Here is a 22,812-nt window from a genome sequence, read left to right as displayed (position 1 = left end):
AGGTCCAGATTTATTATGATATTACTCTTTTTTTACGAAATTATTGCAGATCAAATATCGACAATTTGTCACACATCTGAAATTGCAAAGTATGTATTGCAACTACTTTTTACACCGTCTGTATCTTGATTGCAGACTGCTCCTCAGTATTTTAATTAGAAACGTGACTATCGATTGTCGATATCTAATTGATACTTAATGATATCTTGATAATATCGATAAAGTGTCGTTAAAACTTTTAGTGCTGACCACAAGCAACGTGTTTCACATGAAAGAATTAAAAAATTAAATTATTTGTAAAATCACGAAACCGACTACGTCTTGGTATGTTCGTATTCGAAGTAAAAATGGCAGGAGGCGGGAATATTTAAATAACAAGCGATCTAAAATGTAAACATTGGAGGAATTATGGAACACAGTTTAATCTATACTTTCCTTTCCTTGTTTCAGATCTGCAAAGATTCGTACAAATGCAATTGCACAGGAATAAAGGGTGGTCCAGGTTATCCCGGAATCCCCGGGCCACAAGGACCGGAAGGGCTTCCGGGTGAAATCGGTCCGGACGGTCCCCCCGGTCCAAAGGGTGAGAAAGGTGCTGGCGGAGAATATGGCGGCACCGGAGAAAAGGGCTACCGGGTAAGTCAACAATTTCATCTACAATTTATTTACTAGATGCAACTGTTCGAAAGTATTTGCTCGAATTGCTCGAGGTGACAGAATTGTAATCGAACCCTCGGTTTGCGATCACTGGGTCATTTTGTGATCCAGAGTACTTTTATCTTCAACTAATTACTCAATCGACGGAAATAGAACAAAATAAATTGCTTTTACACTAGGAACAACCTAAAGACTAATAGATCTATAATAGGAAGAATTAATGAATGAAGTTAAGAATTATTATATCATCGTCAATTATATAGTTGTTAAAATAATCCGTCGTCCGAGGGTTAATATATTGCAATGCAACATATGATCGATTACATGTACAAATGACGAACATCTTTTTCATTTGTTATTCACAAGAAAACGCGAGTGTTCGAATAATACAGCTTTTGCACTCCGAATTCATGGTTTTGTAGGTCATATTCATGTTTTTTTTTTCAAGAAAAATTTTGTTCCCCTCTCTTCAAATCAATCAATCATACACCCTTTTGCAAATCTTATCCTCCTTTCGTCGAATTAAACACACCCTTTTGCAAATGAAATTCATTTTATGGGTGTCTAGAGTAAAGTAATATAAATACAATTTCAAATATTCTTTGCAAATTGCTTCGAAGATTACTGTAGACACTAAATAGAGACAGTCGATCGAAGTTATATGTATATGCAGTCATAGTAAGAAGTATTCGTACGCCTTTTAAAATTGAACAAACTTTTTATAATTGGGTCAAGCTATTTGAATATTTTTGGGACTTCAGAGAGATTTGTTTACTAGACAATGACTAAAACATTGTTTTCGATAATTACGATTGGTTGGGACGATAAAAAAATGAAAAAAATATTCTTTAACTCTTTTATCAGAGCCTATAACAAAAAATTAAAAAATACATTTTGTAGATCCCGACAACTTATATGCATGCTGAAAATTACTTTGAAATAGGTTGACGCATGGTCAAGTTACAGTCTCGAAAAGATATAAAAATTACCCGTTTTTGGTTATAAATTCGTTAAAAACTGCTATTTTCACGAACTTTACATGTTAACAGCTCCATAACAACGTCAAGCGATTTCGAAATGCATTGTTTAAATTTTCGTGATAGACTCAAATAAAAAAGTTGAGAAAACAACATTTTTTAATTTTTCTATCATTCTAACCAATCGCAATTTTTTAAAACAATTTTTAGTCATTGTCTAGTAAACTCTAATATTCCAAAAACATTCAGATAGCTTGACTCGATTATAAAATTGTTATTCTATTTTAAAAGATGTACGAACACTTTTTACACCGACTGTAATTAGCTTTAAAAAATTTAGGAACTGTGCAACTTTGTTGGTTGGACTGACATTACTATTTTTATCGCCTGCAACTATGACCTAATTGAAGTTTTTTCGGAAATTCAATAGTGGTAATACTATGATGACATATGTTCACTATTAAATTAGTATTTTAAGATCACTGTTATATACATATGACAAAATAAAAAATTTCAGACTAATAACTTTCAGAATAACAATGGTTTAAGAGAACAGAATGAAAGAAATTGATTCGCGCCTGGTTGGAAAAGGGTCCATTTGATGCAAGAATAAATTTGATTTGAAAAGAGATGAATATAATTTGCAAAAGGATGAATTTGAGTGCAAAACCTGTAAAACAACTGTGCTTAGATACGGTGCTAGATTAGACATAAGTATTTATTGCTTTGTACAATAAGTAGTATTGTGCGTGGATTACGTTAGATTTATCTATTTACATGTGAAATGTGTTTCAATAACGAAAAATTCGGATATCGACAAGATATTTGTTGTCTAAATAGTTTTTAATAGATGGAAATAAATTAGTTTTTTCTAATTTCATTATAAAATTCTTACTTTTTTCAAAATCAGAGAGGCTTGTGATTCGTGAAAGATACGATATTATTAATTGGTATTGATTCTCTACTGGATTAAAACATATTTTTTTCTGCTATGAAACTTTTAATCACGAGAATAGAAGGTTCTAATTACAATTTCAATTTTAAACGATCAATATTTTCATGATTGTGCATTCGACACGTACCCAATCTTCACATTTGGCGTATTGCAGCCAATTTTCGTCAATGAAACTTTGTAAATGAAGCACTTTGTGACTTCCTTATTAAAGCCTAGTTTTCTCCTTGTGCGACCATGTTTTCTCTTACTTACCATTCGGTCGGCACTGAATGAGAGACATTTGGAAGAATTGTAGACCTTGATGGGTAACATATACAGAAAATTCTAAAATTAGGGTACTTCGTTTACAGTGACGGCCATGTACTTAAAGATACTTGAAAAACAGAATAATTTTTTTAAAAGTCGACCAACTGACTTGAATTTTTGTTTAGATGGCAGAAGAAATAGTCTATTAGACAATGACTGTAATACTTTTTTTTTAAATTTCGCTATTACTTGGAATTGCAAAATAAGTTAAAAAAAACTCTCATTTTTCGACTATCTGTCTCTATAATGACAATTTAAAAAATGCATTTTGTGGATCTCGGTAACATATATGCATACTGACAATTTCATCGAAATCGATTGACCTTGACCTAAACTGTGAATAATTTAAAATCGCGAAAATCGCAGTATTTCACGAATATCAACCAAAAACAATTAATTTTTCGATCGTTCAGTGACTGTAGCTTGATTATGCGTCATACTGACTTCAACATAATTTTCACTATGTATATAAGTTACTGAGATCTACAAAATACATTTTTTAAATTTTCGTTATAGGCTCAGATAAAACAGTTGAAAAACATAAGTTCTTTGCTTTTTTTGTTGTAATTCCAAGTAATAGAAAAATTTTAAAAATTTATTCTAGCCATTATCTAATAGGCTATTCCTGTCATCATCCAAAAAAATTCAAGTTATTTAGTCCAGTTTTTAATCCAGTTATACCGTTTGTCAAGTGTACGTAAGTATATATATCACCACAACAGTACATATAATTGTGTAAAGATCGTGTACAAAGTTGGACAAAATCAATTAATTATCTGTGGAACGGAACAAGACATCGGCTCTGGAGCTAACTGTTTATGCTTCGAATATCAACATGCGCATTTGACGGTTCAAAACCTCGCTAATGTTACAGCCAGAGGAATATCCCAATATTTGTTATACAAAACAATAATACAGTTTACCAACAATGGAAACGGAGATCTAGCTTTGGTCAGTATTGCAACCCCGGTTGGTACTACATGCTGCTACTCTGTATGTACTGATGCAGAAATCTATTTTATATTGTTTAATATTTATTTTTATACTTATGCAAGAAATTATTGTTTTCAACGTGTCGACCCTTGAATACAATCTTGCTTATTTATTATCAATTTAACTTGTAATTACCAGATCCACAAAAGCAGAGAAAGGAATTTAATTACGATTTCTGTATATTTGTGAAGTACAAACTCGACTGTTCCTATAATTACAGTTTCAAATTAATACTAATTGTGCACAGTCTATATGAAATTCATATACTTTTTAATATCATGATATTAAAATCGATACTTGTGATAAACATGACGTAAATTTCATAAACTAACATTTGTTTGTGTATAACCCCGATCGCTTTATATAAATTATATAATCTTATGTAGCGATTGTGGTGAACACTAGAGAATTAAATTAATATAAACTTTCCAATATTTATAATTTCAATTTCTTGAAAACTGTGTAAGAAGTATTTCACATTTAATCGACCATATAATTTTTTAAATAACCGTCTCTCGAGTTAGCATCAATAAAAAGGATACGAGAACATGAACGTAAAACTAATTTTGAGGTATGACGCAATTACGTCATAACATCGTTAACGAGAAACGCAGGCAAATTTCTTTTATTGCTGTGAGTCAATTTCAACATCGTAATGTGTCAGCTGTGTTTAACTAGTTTCGTACATTAGAGCTATTTCCGTTATGGCATTCAGATAAGTGAAAACCTTCGAAGCTGTATATTTCGACATACCGAAATTACCAACTGCTCAAATCATCTGTATTGAAACAAAAAATTCGTACAACAACACGTTAATAATTATCATGAAATATTTCAACATCAGATTCAGGATGAGTCTCGTAACACGACAACCTCCAATAACTCATAAAATATTTGTTGTACGAAAAAATGTTTCAGATAGAAGTTACGTGGCTTCCAGGGGGGCATCTAGTCTAATTAGTTTTATGTCATTTTACTTTTTTTCAAGATATGATGATCACCTTCAATTTATTAAATGGAACAGTTAATGTTGAACAGTTAATGTACATCAAAAAGTATTATACCAAATAGGGTCTAAGACACACACACTGAGATATTAGCAAAATAAGTTTTATTTTAAGCGATGTTCGAAATGCTGCTCGTTACAATCAATAAAATTATGTAATCTTATTATTAGAGAACGAGCAACATTTTCAAGAGTTTTTGCTGTTATTGCAGAACATGTATAATTGATACGTTGTTGCATGCGTTGTTACCTATGTAGCATCTAGATCTGTGTTTTCCAATACTGATCGGCCGCTCGTAAACAAAGTTGTTCAACTTCATTGTGTTAACAATCACGTTGATTAATGGTCTTTCCTCATGAACGTAATTTACTTTCGCTAATATCTCAGTAACTATGTTTCTTAGATCCTATTTGGTATAATACTTTTTTATGTAGAATTCAACGCTTTATACAAATTCTGGAAGAAATATTAATTATACCATTTAAAAAATTGAAGACGACTTTTATATCTTGATAAGAAAGCAAAATAACATAAAATTGATTAGAACTACTACTATATTTACTTACTATATGTCCCCTTGGAAGCCATGCAACTTATACCTGAAACATTTTTTCGTGCAACAAATATTTTATGACTTATTGGAGGTCGACATGTTACGGGGCTCATACTGTATAAATGTAAATGAATTGTTACAGTAGTCTGTAAAGGGCACCATTTTGAAAGGTTGTAAAAATGTATTATGATTTTATTCCTGGATACAGTATTTCATGAGTATTATATGACACGTATTTGAATAAAATATTATCGATGTGAGCATTGCAGGATATTAAAAAATTCACGATGCTTTTTATCAGTAATAAAAAGCAAAAGTCATAAATTATTAAAAATAAGGTGATGCATCAAATATTAGAAACTCTGGAGAAATTACACACAAATGACAAAAGCCAAATTTATATCTTCAAAAAAGTATTATCTGCAAAAATTTGTTTCTATGCTTTTGATACAGCTAAGAGTCGAAAAAAGCTACAGTATTTTGTGTATTTGTATGTGCACGAGATACAATGGATATCGTACTGAATTTCGTAAATCGTTAATTTCATAAATGTTCTCAGTTTATATAATATTAAAACGTTCCAGAATATATGCAATAAAGGCTAATGAAATTAAATTGCGCTAAATGCAGCTTCGAATGTTTTATCATACAGGGCGATCAGAAAATTCATTTTCATGAATGTCGATTACAGAACGTTCAAATATAGAAATAACGTATTTATATACGACATTTTGAAAGAATGAAACAATTCTCTTAATTCTGCACTTCCGTTTAAAATTATTTGTACTCTACATATTATGATTATGTAGCTTTTTTATATTGTTATATTCTCATTTCTTTGATAATGCTTTTGTGATTGAGAGAAGTGCCGAAATATACTGAACGTACTTATTAAGTCGATAAAGAAAGGTGCTCACAAATAGTTATGTTGACATGAAACGAAGATTTAAAAAAAGGAACTACTATTTCTCTATTAAGAACAAGAAATAACCGTAGTGTGAAAAATTTTATTTGACTTTCCTTGAAATAGGTTGGGTATAAAGGTATTAAAGTACGTATAATGTTTAATAAACCAATATTTCGGAAAATATCCCAAATTATTTTCGTGTGTGTGTGTGTTACGGAGAACATCAATACTAATAAAGTAACTAGACGACTTATTAAATATGTAAGATATATTGATTTTTTAAACATTGTATCTTAATGCTTTTTAACCTAAAATGGTTCAAGAAGTTGAAAAGAGTAAGAAAAAGTATGTAATTTGATTACAAAACGGTACTAAAAAAATTTCCGTCTCAATCCTGCGAGTCAAAATTCTTTTCAAATTGTCGTAGTCGAGCAAAATATTTAAAATCTGGCTGTAAAACACTAGAAAACGCTAAAAACACAGCGAAACATTGTAAAATGCTTAAAATATCATTCTTTTTTTCATGAAATCTAAAACAGACGCTGTATTTTATCAAGTTCTACCGAAATATGCATGAAAATCCAAGCCAGACATCTCGAATAAAACAAACCAAAATGCAGAAAAAAACGCTATAAACCTGTAAAAAGTTTAAAAGCATCTGATTTCAAGTGAAACCAATTGAAAAAGATAGTTATTGTCAAGCTCTAGTAAAATATGCAAAAGCGTCGAAATTATACATCTTCAAATCGGAAAAAACCAACAAGTAGCAAATGTCGAAATGTCATATGAGCTCGACCGACTTGTATCTTGGAATCGAAGCGAAACGTATTTTTCTGCTTACAGTAGTCTTAATGAATACCTATATGCGAGCCAAAATGTTAAAATCATCATAAATAATCATCGTAAATCATCATCATAAAAAATTGAAAATATCTCTGTAAACGATGAAAAACAGTGAAAAACGCTAGAAACGTTGTAAAACGCGTAAAAATCATTCTTTTCGAGTAAAACAAAATGGAATCGGTAGATTTTAACAAGTTTTATCGAATTAAGTATGACTATCAAAGCCAAATTCATTTAGTCGCCAAAACAATTGGGAAAACGCAAAAAAAAAACGTGAAAAAGCGTGAAATTAACTGAAGTCGATAGTTCTCGTAAAACTTTTTCGAAATTTGCAAGAATATCCAGGCCAAGCGCCTGCAATCACCAGTAAAATATGAAAAATCGCAAAACTTTGTCAAAAGTGGTCAGAACGGTACACGAACATGACACTTTGCATCTTGGAATCGTTGCAAAACGCACGTTTCCGTTGTAATTAGTATAGTTTTATAATTAGTCTTGTAAATTAGTAAAAAGTATCGCCAAGATATGCGATCATATCGCACGAATTTTCAACCCAAATATATACCTTTAATATCTAAACAAAATACAATCTACATATTTATTACGTAAAATAAACCATAATCGAAATGCATAAGCTAACCGCAGAATCAAAAAGTGACTGTTACAAAATCGATATAACTAATAACAGTTACGAGATTTTTTCGGTTCTCCGTGAACGAATATTTTCGAAAGCTTCTGGATCCTTCATTGTATCGAGAAAAAAGTCGCTCGCAGCTTAAGTGCGTAACCAAACGCTACCAAACGAGTTAGGGTGACGCGATCCCTGTATGGACCATTCGAGCAGCCAACAAGGATTACCAAATTCATATTTCTTTCGTTCCCGTTCACGACGCAATGATTCCGCGATAACGTACACGCAATTCGAAAGAGGATTTAAAAAACGGTTCCATGGCGTCACCGGCCAGAATCGGGACGTTTCCAAATGCGGAGGAAGGCGAAGAGCAGCCCGGACGAGAGAGAATTACCAGCGGACTCCCACGAAGCCCGCCCGCACTCAGTGTTCCCGTATCGAACTACCGCGAATCCGTTCTTTCGCAACTCGATCCAGCCTCTTGCCGACGCGAGGTGACGCGACGTGACACCAGAGTGATAGTCCTCGATAAATAATTCTGCATTTCTTCCCGAACAAATGACGTTGCATCTTCTTACAGGGTCGACTGTTTTACAAATAATATTTAAGAAATAATCGTTAAAATAATATATTACCTTTTCTTTGATTTTCACGTTTAACGTCGCGATGATCTTCAACTCTGCAGCGACGTCCATTCGCGCACGTGAATGCTATAGCATTCATTTTCATTGTGATGCAAAATTATATGAATGCTGTACCATTCATTTTCATCGTGATACAAAATTACATGAACGCTGTAGCATTCATTTGGGTGCAAAATTACGAGAATGCTATAACAATCAAATGTATAAGACATTATCATGCATTCGATTCTATATACTGTTTATTCTTCGAAATTATTGTACACTTTAATTTGATCTGTATCGACGTGGATGCTACATAGCATTCATTGTATGTACACTCCTCTGCAAAAGTATTAGGACACCTGCTGATTTAGCATAAACTGTAATTACTCAGTATTCAGTTTAGGTAATGTTTTATGTACAATATTACGTTTTATGGCATCGTATTGTCGAAAGTACGCATTAAGTTACTAGTGTTGTTCACTTATATTGTACAATTAGTTTGCATCAATTTATTGTATTTTGTTCAATGAAACCGTATGCCGAGTTTATTTCGCATGATATATTTTCAAAATATGTGGAACATACTACACATGGATGAAACTAAATAGGATTAGGAATAATAGACAAACTGATAAAGCGGATGCCAATATTAGTAAAAAGTAATTATAAAATGCGGTGGATATATCGACGAAAAGAAAATTTAATTTTTTTTAATTAAATTGACGTTATTTTTATTATAATATCAAAATATAATATATTATTATTATTCTATATATTTTTTATTATTATATAGTTTTATTATAATGTAAAAATATAATATACATATTATATATATTATATATTATAAAAATAGAATATATATTATATATATTATATTTTTACGTTATATAATAAAAATAACATCACTTTAATCAAACAAAATTAAATTTTATATATACGTACTTAAAAATATATATATACTTGTTACAATTTAATGCAATTAACTTTGAAATAAATTGAAAAGCTTATAACAATTTCCTATCAGTTTCTAAAATTTATTTAATTTTCTGTGAGTGTCATAATACTTTTGAAGAGCAGTGTAACGATTAAAATGTGATATTCTCAGGATTCGAATATGTGAATAATCAAAATTTGAATGTCACCAATACTTTAAGGGTAAATCATCTGTCTATTTTTGCAGCTCATTAAAATATTCAGTATCTGCGAACATGTCAATGCGATTATATTTTATTCCATATACTGATTTCTTTTAAATATTTCAAGATATTTTCGACGTTATCTTGCGTTTTTGTTTTCAGGCGTAGTATCTTCTACATTCGAATAATAGGTGTTTGATCGTTATGAGTTTATTACGAAAGTTACAAGTTGGTGGTTCTGTTGTTTTTTTATTAAGTACTCGTGCGTAACCTTACAGTGTCCTGTTCTCTTATCCTTGTCATGATTGCTCGGTCTTCCTTCTTCACACTGTTGGTGGGCAATGGTTGATAGATGTCCTGTGTTATTTCCTGCGTTTTTGTTTCTTCGGGCGAGGCCCATATTTTGTTCCATTCGTGGTTTGTGGCGTGTTTATTGCAAAAGAAAGGTCTTGACATGTGATTTGTCTTGGGATACCATCTGATAGGAGCGACATTTCTTCTTTGGAGGCTATGTCATTTTGCTCATGATTTCCTGGCGGTATTGGACCCAAGCGATCGGTATGCGTTTCGTGCAAAAGTGCTGAATGTTTTTGATATGACTCCTTACACGAATTACAGTATTAAATTTATTTAAATTTTTTCCAATTTTTATATTAATATATGTTAGGACGATTAAATTTATTGAATGATTTCCGGTAGATGTGTCTTTATAATTTTAATAACTGTAGAATAACTATTGCTAACCTGATATATGATTTATATTTACTATAAAGATAGCTTTATCAGAATATACAGTGATTACCATTAATATTCTAACACCTTTTAAGACACAACAACTTTTTTAAAACTAGAATAAACTATTTGAATTTTAGACAATGACTAAACTACTTTGTTACAATTTTGCTATTACTTAGTGTGACAAGAAAAATAAAAATCTCTTGTCTTTCAACTTTTTATATGCATGCTGAAAATTTCTTCGAAATCGGTTAACGCAAAGTCAAGTTACTAGCGTTAAAAGATTGTAAAATCTGCAAATTTCTCACACTTATTGGTCAAAAGTGTCAAAAATCGGGATAAAATTTCGATTTTTACGATCTTTAATTGTTTACAGCTCATACCAAGGTTAACCGATTTCGGTGAACTTTTTAACATGCATACAACTTACCGAGATCTACGAAACATTTTTTAAATTTTCATTATAGGCTTAGATAGAAAAGTTAAAAAAGGAGAGCTTTTTATTTTCTTTCGTCATTCTAAGCAGTAGCAAAATTAAAAAAAGAAGCATACTAGTTATGGTTTAGTAGACTGGTCGCTCTATCATCTGAAAAAAAATTCAAGTCGTTTTCCAGTTCTAAAAAAGTTAACGCGTTTTGAAAAGTGTCCAAATATTAATGGAAGTCACTGTATATACATTTCTAATCATTTTTTTGGAAGAAAAACCCTTTTATGGACCAAGTAGAATAAATCTGTAAACATTTCAGTATTTTCAATTGATTAAGTGGTTTTAGTCAATATTATATATCAAATTTAATAAACGTTGACCTTGAAATGATTTATTTGAATGAAGAACAAAATAAAACTACTTTCCATGTTATTCGTAAAATGAGGACAATCAAACATTTCAAATAATTCATTATTTTTAATGATTATTTGTTATCTTTTTTCAAATAAAGCATGCCCAACTCTACAATCCGTTGATACGCAAATTATGTGCTTACAATGTCGCTGACATGTCTCAAGTTATCCAGTTCATATCTTAACGTTTGATTTTCCAAAAATTTTGGATATCGCACATTATATCCAAATATTTTTTCATGTAGAGCATTCAGGGTTATAGATATGAGTAAACAAAAATATACAATGTCGTTTTTAAAAAAGATACATTTGTATTAATTATTACATCTTTGCACTAATAAAAAACAAACAATTAAAGGAAAATAGCCACTATAATATTGTTCGACTTTTCCCTCTATACTTTCTCCTAGGATACATAATACTCGCAAAACGATGAAAAACAGTTCTAATAACTATGAAACGAAAATCAATAATTTTAAAGTTTTAGATAATTTTTTCTTCCAACGGATTTCCTTATCAGTTCTTTTTCTGTAGTCGCAGAAGATTTTGCACGCGTCCTCTTACTTTTCCACAAGCTCAACACTTTCGTATCAGAAAACTGCTTAGTCTTTCAAAGATCCCAGACGCGATCTAACCATATCACTTTCAAATATTATATGAAGAATTTATTATAATTATCGTCACTCCCATGTAAAATCAATTCAATTTATAATAAAAAAAAGTTCACTATAATTAAAAGATTTTTATTAAAAATGTATTATAATTTAAATTATTATTTAAATTCCTATAAAAGTCTATTATAAATTAAATTTCTATTAACTTTCCGCAGATTTCCACTCACTTATTTTTGGTGTTGAGATAATTTTATTTCATTATATTGATTGATATAACTTTCCATTTCAACTTAGAATGAAGTTGTAATTTCATTGTTATTTCTAAAACAGAAATGATAGAGAACAGAAAATAATCCTAAAAGAAGCTTGGAGCAATCAATTTTTTACTAAAAGATACTCGGTACCGTTAATAGAATGTCTGAAAGATTATGATAGCGACTGTGTTTATTTATAAATTTCCAGAGCATGTTACCGAATTAATTGGTATAACGATCTAAATTTTTCGAATAGGTATATAAATAATGAAATAATGTGTCATAAGTAAGTATTATAATCTTAACGTTGTTCGATGAAGTAACGAAAAACGACATTGAAACATTAAACACTATATAAATGTAGATATAAATGTAGATATGCAGTCACTCACTAAAATATTTGCGCAGCTTTTAAAACGAAATAAAGTTTTAAAAGTCGGAACAAGTGATTTGAATTTGTTTAATATGTTAGCTGGACTAGTTCACTAAACAATATGCAAACTTGTAAAAATTCCAATTGATTGGAATGATAAAAAAAGTAAAAATATATATTATGCTTCTCAACTTTTTCATCAGAGCCTAGAACGAAAATTTAAACAAAGCGTTTTATAGATCTCGGTAATTAGACTGCAGATATTATGCATTTGTGAGAAAAGTTAGTAGATGCAAAACAAAAGAGTAAATGCAGGGGATAAATTTAACAATGCTATTAGATTATTTTCAACTGATTAAACATGTTAAGAATGAAAATTCATTTTTATTTCACTGTATGTTGCAATCGAGGTATTGATTTTCTATTTTGCATGGGTCTCCACAATCTGCTTATAATGCATACTGAAAATGTAATCGTAATCAGTTAATGTTATTATGAGTAGATTGTTATTTGCTAAAGTGGGAATTGTTTGCATTATTTGCAAGATACAGAAACTACTTAGACATTTCTTTCTTTCTTGAATTATTTCATTGAGTTGAGAGAAATACAATATTATTTTTAAATTCTTTTCGCTATTTTATACTTGATATACTCAATTTTGTGATAAATCGATACAATCCACAGTCTAGTTACAAAGCTACAAACAATTAAATAACGTGGACGAACGTAAATTGAATAACGTCACGACTTTTGTCCAGTAACTGTAACAAATCCGAAGATCGTTATATCTTTCAATGTTTGTAGCTTGTCTCAACGTTAATCGATTTTGTTGCTAGAAAAGTTACAAAAATCTTCGAAACGCATCATTGAAATTTTCGCAATAGGCTCTAATAAAAAAAAGTGCAAAAACATAATATATTTATTTCATTTGTCATTTCAACCAAATGCAATTTCACAAAAAATTTGTTTACTCATTGTCCGGTAAACTAGTCAATCTAGCATGTGGAAAAAATTCAATTCATTCGATGCAATTTGGAAACAATTACTACGTTTTAAAAGATGAATATTATCGTTACTCACTCTTATGCAGATCTACGTAGAATCTAGAACATACGGATATTGAAACAACGATAAGAATCGTGTGTACATACAATGACTGATTAATGTTCGGACACCTTTTAAAACGCAATAATCTTTTTAGAACTGGACTTAACGACTTGAATTTTTTTTAGATGACAGTGCTGCCAATCTACTAGTCCACAACTAGAATGCTTTTATTAAATTTTGCTATTGTTTAGAATGGCATCATTTTTTAACTGTTTTATCTGAGCTTATAACGAAAATTTAAAAAAACGCATTTTGTAGATCTCAATAAGTTATATGCATGTTGAAAATTTCATCGAAGTCGGTTCACGCAAAGTCAAGTTACAAGCGAATTACTGCAGATTTCTTACAGTTTTTGATCGAAAGTGCAAAAGATCGGGACAAAACTGTAATTCTCTCGATCTTTAATTATTTACAGCTCATACCAAGGTCGATCGATTTCGATGAAATTTTCAACATGCATATAAATTACCGAGACTCAGATAAAAAAGTTAAAAAAACGAGAGTTTCTTCATTTTCTGTTGTCATTCTAGGCAATAGCAAAATTAAAAAAGAAAGAATTCCAGATGTGGCCTACTAGACTGGTCCCTTTATCATATAAAAAATATTGAAATCGTTTAATTCAATTCTAAAAAAGCTATTGCGTATTAAAAGGTGTCCGAATTAATCAGAGTCACTGTATAGCGCGGTTTCGCGATTCGCCGAAGAAAATATTGCAGTCGAAATAGATCGGGAACACAGAATTATCTTGCTAGTTAAAATGCATCACTTCCAAATGCGATTACGTAAAAGCTAAACGAGGTTACCAGGAGAAGAGAGGATGCAGTAACGAGGTGATAAGAAACTTTATCGAAACGATGCGAAATGATGTTAAGAGCTCGTCGCTTGACGACCGACCGGTCAACTCCCTTAATGAACGTCTATCAGTTCGCGGCCAGATAAGAGTTTACGAGGGCGTTTTTTCATTTCTCTTCTTCCACGACACTTACGGATTGCATCTTTATATTAGGACGCCAGCGGGTCCAAACGAGTCGCGGCGGTGACGTCATGGCCCTTTCTGGTACCGCTGCATCGAGCGACCTTTTGAGACCGCTGTGCACAGCGTTGCCAGTACACGTAACCGATTTCCTTCAAGCAGTGACCGTTTTTTTCCCCCGTCATTCTTTTAAAACATGTTACAGTGACGATAACTGATGATTTCAACTTGATCTGGAAACTGCACGAGGATTACGCGAATCTTCCCAATATAGCCGAACCTTGAATTGCCATCGATAAAATAGATTATTGTTTTTAAAAACAATATCATACTTGTTTTTACGATATTTTATTCTAATTAACGCATAAATCTTGTATCCTACAGTTCAATTAATGCTTAAAGTTACATTTTTTAAGATTGTTACATGCTGCAGTTTTTCTTACAGGCACAAATACATACATCAATGTGAGACACTGAAAGTGTTAATTTTAATAAATATTAAATTTTATTAAATTTTATTCGTTTTTGTTCAATTTTGTTAAATTTTACTAGGTTAGGTTTTATTAAATTTTATTAAATTTTAATATATATGAAGTATCAAGAAAAACGCAGCATGTTACAATTTTGATAAATTTTCTATAAGCATTAATTGAACTATAGGATATAGGATTTATGCATTAATCAGAATAAGATCGTAAAAACAAATTTGATAGACACAACAAAAAGTAAAGAAACAAGGAAGCATTACCAATAGAAAGAATTAGTGATCAGAATTCTCAAAACTGAAAACATGTTGCATGCGGAGGATTTTCCTTGCAACCACAAATATAACTTAACAAATGTGGAAATCTACTTTTGATTACAATCCATTAAATAAGCCGAACTTTGTTCGGTTCTGCAAGATGTAACAGAATTATAAAAGCAATTGCAATTAATATTGTCTTTTCTGCTCTGGTGTTATTAAACAAGTTGTTCCAATTTTCTGTATCTTTTATGGAAAATATGTTGAATCATATGCGAATATTTTATAAATACGCGCTACGGATGACTTGAAATATTACATGAAATTTATTAAATTAATTGCTTTTTCAACCGTCTTGCACCTTGTACAATTGAATAGTACTGCTCTAATTGAACGACGTGTTTTTAATTCTGTGATCAAAAAAACCATATATGGTGTTGGACAACTGTCTGGTTATTGTGTTGCCACGTTGCATGTATCCGATAGAATTTACATACAATCGAAGAAGAATGCTATAGATTTGAAGGAATTGCACACATATAACAGGATCTCAATTCGCATGGATGCTGTTCTTTTTCTTGTCAGCACACGTTTCACCCACGTTCCTGGACATTTTAGACAACAGAGCTGTGAACGTCCTCCCACACTCGGTCTTGTATTGAGGCTATTTTGATATAGCATTGTGCGTGGATTCGGAATAATCAGATGGTTTCACGAGGGCATGTGACGCTATCGTTTGGAATTGTTGTCCTTCATTTGAATTCATCGCGATTAGCAAAACATTGTCACGTTACCGGGACCTCGAGAAATGAGGAGATTTAATAACGTGGCTAACACTGTTACGAAGTTGTTAATCAATGCAATTGGTTTTCCATAATTCCTAGAAATATTTTCTAAGCTTTCATAGCATTGAATTGTCGCATCATCTTACCAGATTTGTTATACGGAATGTGAATTTTTAACGAGAACAATTAGAAACAATCATGACCACCTTTTTCGTCGTATCTTTTACTATCAGTAAATCATTTTTAAATTCTTCTTCTACAAAAACTTCTCTTTCGTTGTATCTTTAAATTCTTTTAATTCTTTTGAACTTCCAGAAACAAAATTAGGAATTGAGACTATTTATTTTTCATTTCAGATTTTTCTTTGAAATGGTTAAACAATATTCATTTCTGAAGTAATAGAAAATTATACGAGTAAAGTATTTATTCATTTCGAAATTGAAAAAATCTGAATTGTGCACAATGAAATTAAATAAAAGAAACCATATGCAAGGCACTTACCCACAAACAGTTTTTTCTCATTTTTGTAGACCTCGAGAACAAGGGAGAAGGGAATTAAAAGTTGTATCTTGCAAAATATTTCAGCGGCTGGAACACTCGATTGATTTGTTATTAGTGCACAAAAATTATTTAAAAATCAAGCTTTCTAAAAATATACTTTTGACACAAAAGTGTATCTTATATCTCAGACAAAATATTATCAAAATAATGTCATCGTCTACAAAAAAAGAAGAAGTACATTTAAATCAAATATATTGTATATTTTGTAAGTTTAATAGGTCAAAATAAATGTTTAAAATTTAATGATAAATATAAATGGTACAATTTTTTGTGATATTTTGCTGCTATGGAAATTTTTTTACGGAACTATATAAGTTTTAATTAATTATATTTTAATCTCATAAAGTTCTGAACACAATAATAAAATACATAAATATATAGAATAATTATGTTTAAAATAAAGTTCTGAAATTAACTCAGATGTTAGGGACGGCTCTATAAAGCATTAGCAATTTCTTTTTCTCGAACAAATCACGATTCATAGTGGTCAACGTTGATTCATATACAATATCATAAAATAAAATAAAGTAAATAAATTGATGTAACGCTTGTTAGCGGAACGCGGATGCTGTATTCAACGGTGCAGCATTAAATGATGACGACGCAACAAGTAAAACGACATGTTTCATTGAGAGGTTTATGTCGGTGCGCCGCAAATCACTTATTTTTATTTTAAAGTTATTTGGTATTAAATACAGTAAGGTATATAGTAATTTCAGCAGAGCAATATTTAATTGAAAATTATCTAACATCAAACTATTTGTTTCTTCATATTTTATTCTTTATTCAAAAAGAAAAATGTATTTCGGTATTAAATAGATAATTGCAATTTATAACTTCTTTTTTAATCTATTCAGATATTAGATAATCGGAATATTAAAAAAATTTTTACGAAGTTATAAAATACTGACCATATTTATTAAAATAATTAATTACATGTAACTCTATGGATTTATACAAGTAATTGTCCATGACTGTATTAAGTGATGTTTTGTAAAATTTGATTACGAAGAACTGTTCATTGGTTAATGACCAGCAGGGATGCCTATCCTAATAAGGAAACTTTGGGGTAAAATTTTAGAGTTTCCGGGTTATGTATAAAACGATTAGCTACTATTTTATAAAAGTTATTTTATAAAAGTAGATGCCCTACGTCACTGCGCATGTGTCGCCATGCGTAGTTATTTTTCCTGACTGCACTGACCACGAGTGTCCTCAACATTGTATTTTCATTTTATTTTGTAGTAAAAGTTTAATTTCCCATGTCCTTATTATTTTATGCACCAGCTAAGAATAAAATACAATGACTAGTGTATCTCATCTTGTATTTTTTATTTAGAGTCTATCACACACACATGATCCAGTAACCTAGTCAGTTTTATGAGAATCATCATATCAGTGCTTAACTTTTAGTTTTAAAAACTTACATAAAATTCTTAACAATTTCGTTAAATTCTAAATGAAAATGTACTGAACTTTTAAGTTTATTAGCTACTGGAAAATAAAATTTGCATTGTTGGCATTCAACTTTAGAAAATCGTCATCAAGTCACATCAAGTCACACCAACGATAATAATCAAGTATATACATATAACTAGACTGCACATCATTATGAATTTATAATAAAAATGGGTAGGTGAAATTCCAAAAAATGAAAATATTAAAAGAATTTAGGGACATCTATGTATTATCTTCGAACCACTGAACTTATTAAGAAAATAAATAAATTTTTATTTGACTCATCTTTGTTACGATTGATGAAGGTAACTTTCATTTTACATAATAATTTGCATTCTATACGTAACCAAAGAAATAATCGATTTCAAATTAAGTAATTAAAAAACTATATGCACACATAGAATAAAAAGGATGAGTTTGCAAGTGATGTAATTACTTTTATATAAAAAAAAACCAAAGAATTTTAACAGAAAAAGAAAACAATAAGTTTTCTGATACAACCAATATTTTAATCATTCTGATACGTTAGAATTTTATAAAAATACAGACCACTTTTAAGTCTTGTAAAATTTCCTCTGCTTTTCTTGGGCTCACATAACGATGTGTTCCTGTAACATAAACATACAATGAAACACAAATACGCTCACCTTCCTCTTACGTAAGTTATCTTTGTTTAATTCTTGATGAACACATCTTGTCATCGCCATTGTCTTTTCTGCATATCGTATTAGTGCTTTTGATAATTATATGACTGTCTTTATGAAAATAAATCTCTCAAATGTATTCATTACTTTTTAAATTATTTTAAGTAAGCAGGTATTTTACAACTACTGAACAAAGTGTGTATCATATTCTAAATCGATGAATTTTCCTGATCTGAAATATTAAAATCGTTCTAATATAAAGAATGCAATGAAAACATGCATGAAATCAATCGAATGTTAATAAAGCTAAATAATCGTTCGAAATTCAACGAACGTAGAAAATTCAGTATGCAGAAATAAGAATAGCTGACACTGTCAAAAGCGTAACAGATTAAACACATAAAAAAAGATGCAGGCGCCGCACCGTGGTTTCCTGTTCCCAAAATGTTGGCCAAAACTCATAACTACATACGATCTTTATGCAAATCGGTGCTGTCATGTGTCTGGGGTTGCCGAGTTTGAATATGTTATCAAACATGCAAAATTCAAAATGGTAAATCAGACACGACTGGGATAAGCATTGCTTTCAACTTAGTCTTTGTAAAAATCAATAATTTTCAAATATTTTACTATAATTGTACAATTAAAACATGAAACTTAATATTATTACCTTCATTTCAAACCATTTTATGGTAAAAATGCTAACTTTCTCGTATTTTTCAGAGTTTAGTATGCTGTCGAACAATATGTATGTTGTCGTCCATAGTAATAAAGGAAATAATCAATTATGAACAATGCGATCATAAACAATGTAATAATTAACAGTATAATCGATTAGAAATATCATTTGAAATAAAAGATTTGATTTCGTGGATAGAACTATGTTCACAGTCAAAATAATTTGAATATCTACAGTACAAAATTATATTTACAGTTATGTATAATAAAAATTATATTTACAGTTACATATTTATGGTTAATTAGGAAACGCCTTAACTAATATTATATTTTTAAACTAGTTTTTCTCTCTTTCGTTTCATCTTCACAAGCATTCTATTCTTTTTACTATTTGTTAAATCACAAATGAAATTTGTTACGCTTGATACGTTGCTTTTCCTGTCTTTAATATCAGCTAGGAAACTCATTGAAAACTGTAGTGTTAATATTAAGGTGGTCTACATCCTTAACGTTGATCATAGAGAGCAATGATGTGCAATATTTGGCACTTTACGTAAATATTAGGGGGACCGGAAAATAATGTCGTTTCTGCGCATGTCAGTATTCCTTTTTTTCTGCATACTAATTTTTGCATACTAAAAATTTGCATACTAAATGAAAGAAGGTTGTTGATAATGAGGGTGATTACATCATTGATTGAAAATAAAAACTAGTTAAAAATTTATCTGTTTGAATTTAATATAAACAAACGACATAACTTTCCCGTCCCCCTAATATTTTTAAAATGTGTAAAAACGAATAACATTTTTCGATTAGTCGACATTTTATTTTAAATCATGATTCTTGTTCGAGCAGGCCCTTCGATCACTGGTGTATTAAAATATGACAGCGATGTAGGATATATTGAGAAGAGAAACACAAGACTAAGTCAAAAAATATTTTACTACATTTATATTACAACAAATGAACAGTTTATTTTGAAAGTGGCCTAAGATCATTTTCTAAAAACATCGACCTAGCTACTTCAATATTTTCATTTTTATATTATATATAATTTCATTTCAGCAAATTCTCTAGAATGCAATAACCATGAGGAACACAAAAATATTGTGTATCAGTTATCAATAATTTTTAATTTATTAAAACACAAAATCCTTAAGTATCTGGATTTTAAAATAAATTGACTTAGACCACATTCAAAATAAACGATTCATATACACTTTAGCTTCTCACATTAAAGATGTTACCATCTTTAAGGTATTATGAACCACGAACATTCGTCAAAATTGCAGGCTTATATCTTAACTAGTAACCGGCTACGATATTAGAAAATTTCAAACAGCATTTGATGCTCAGATATGACAACGTACATATTACATCTTCATGCCGCTATATGCTTCAAAAATTACATTTTGGCGAGCTTTCTTGGACCAATATACGCAGTGCGAACGTCGATAAATGAATATTTCAGTATTTCCCCGAAAAAGTGTAAAACAAACGCTATGAAACGAAATAATTAAACTCGTCGTTAATGATGAACTAATGTGAAAAGTTTGAAGCATCGCAGAAAGCTTGAAAGTAATCGCTGATACGACGTAAAAATACATAGCTGTTCTAACAATTAATTCTTGAATAAAATACCATTTAGTTAGTTTTGGTGACGAGATTATTTTATTTCAATATATTGACTGTGTGTGTGTGTGAAATAACTTTCCATTTCAATTCAGAATAAAGTTATAACTCTATTGTTATTTGTAAAACATAAATGATCAAGGACTGAAAATAATTTATTATTATTTTTGAACTTATTTAAAAATCTAAAGGATTTTCCCAAGTCTGGAGCGATCAATCTTTTACTAAAAGATACTCGGTTCGGTTAACAGAACGTTCGAAAGATATATGACAACATACTGTGTTTATTTGTAAATTTCCGGAGCATGTTATCATTATGTAATCTCGACGTTGTCCAATGAAGTAGCGAAAAGCGACATTGAAACACTAAACACTAGATATAAATGTAGATATGCAGTCACTCACTAAAATATTTGTGCAACTTTTAAAACGGAATGAAGTTTTCAAAATCGGAACAAGTGATTTGAATTTGTTTAATATATTAGCTGGACTAGTTCACCGAACAATGTGCAAACTTGTAAAAATTCCAATTGATTGGAATGATAAAAAAAGTAAAAATATATTATGCTTCTCAACTTTTTCATCAGAGCCTAGAACGAAAATTTAAACAAAGCGTTTTATAGATCTCGGTAATTAGACTGCAGATATTATGCATTTGCGAGAAAAGTTGGTACATGTAAAACAAAAGAGTAAATGCAGGGGATAAATTTAACAATGCTATTAGATTATTTTCAACTGATTAAACGTGTTAAGAATGAAAATTCATTTTTATTTCACTTCTGTATGTTGCAATCGAGATATTGATTTTTTATTTCGCATAGATTTCTGCAATCTGCTTATAATGCATGCTGAAAATATAATCGAAATCGGTTAACGTTGTTATGGGTAAATCGCGTTACTTGCAAGATACAAAAACTACATAGACACACACATTTCTTTCATTTTTGAATTATTTCATCGAGTTGAGAGGAATATAACAACGTTTTCAAATTCCTTAAATGTTTTTACTATTTTATATTTGATATACTCATTTTTCTGATAAATCTGTACAATCCGCAGTCTAGTTACAAGCTACAAACAATTAAATATCGTGAAAATCGGAGATATTTCAAATACTGTGAAACGAAAAATGATTGAACTCGTCGATAATGATGATCTCATGCGAAAAGTTTGGCACATCGCGAAAAACGGAAAATGTTGACCGCGTCGCGTCGGATCGATCCATGATTGCTGTTACAATGAACATCACTGGCAACGGGCAAGTAGCGAGCAGACTGCGCTTCAAAATTACACGGTAGGAGTAGTGGGAATGGCACAGTTCTCTGCGCTTTGGGTTAATGATTCGGCCCGACTCTGGACGTAGGCGTTAATGATAAATTACAACATCTCACGTTCCTGGCATTTGGCATTGATCCCTATCTACGTAACGATTACCCAGATATAGCTGTAGGAATTAATTCAGGAAATCCTACGAGGCTCCGTGGCAAAAACGAAATAACACTCGCAACTTTAATAATAATAACAATAACAGCAATAGAGTAAATTCGAATTCGCGCTCGGATTGCGCACAAAAATGGGCAATTTGGGAAGAGGAGATACGTTTATTCGAGCGTTGCGGCTCGCTTTTATAGTTGTTTGATAATCGGTAACTGTTAAAAAGAAACCGCAAAGCTCCCCTTTCCAAATTGTCCACTTTTGTGCGCAATCTGAGTGCGAATTAGGAAGAATTTACTGTAGTTTATTAACAAAATAACGACCAGTTTACAGAACGCAAAATGACTTCTCACGAATAACAGCAACAACGACAACGATAACAACAACGACA

General features: G+C 30.7%; 1 protein-coding gene across 1 annotated transcript in view; it reads left to right on the top strand.

The window, feature by feature from the left end:
* The window catches only part of LOC117223275 (uncharacterized), a 212,750-nt gene that overhangs the window by 88,817 nt on the left and 101,121 nt on the right, over positions 1-22,812 (top strand). The window contains exon 2 of the mRNA XM_076522331.1: positions 451-636. Coding sequence (XP_076378446.1) covers positions 451-636 — 186 coding nt within the window. The remainder of the gene's footprint in view (positions 1-450; positions 637-22,812) is intronic.

The sequence above is a fragment of the Megalopta genalis genome, chromosome 5 (assembly GCF_051020955.1).
Source record: "Megalopta genalis isolate 19385.01 chromosome 5, iyMegGena1_principal, whole genome shotgun sequence".
Lineage (NCBI taxonomy): Eukaryota > Metazoa > Arthropoda > Insecta > Hymenoptera > Halictidae > Megalopta > Megalopta genalis.
This window is presented reverse-complemented; position numbering and strand designations above follow the sequence as displayed.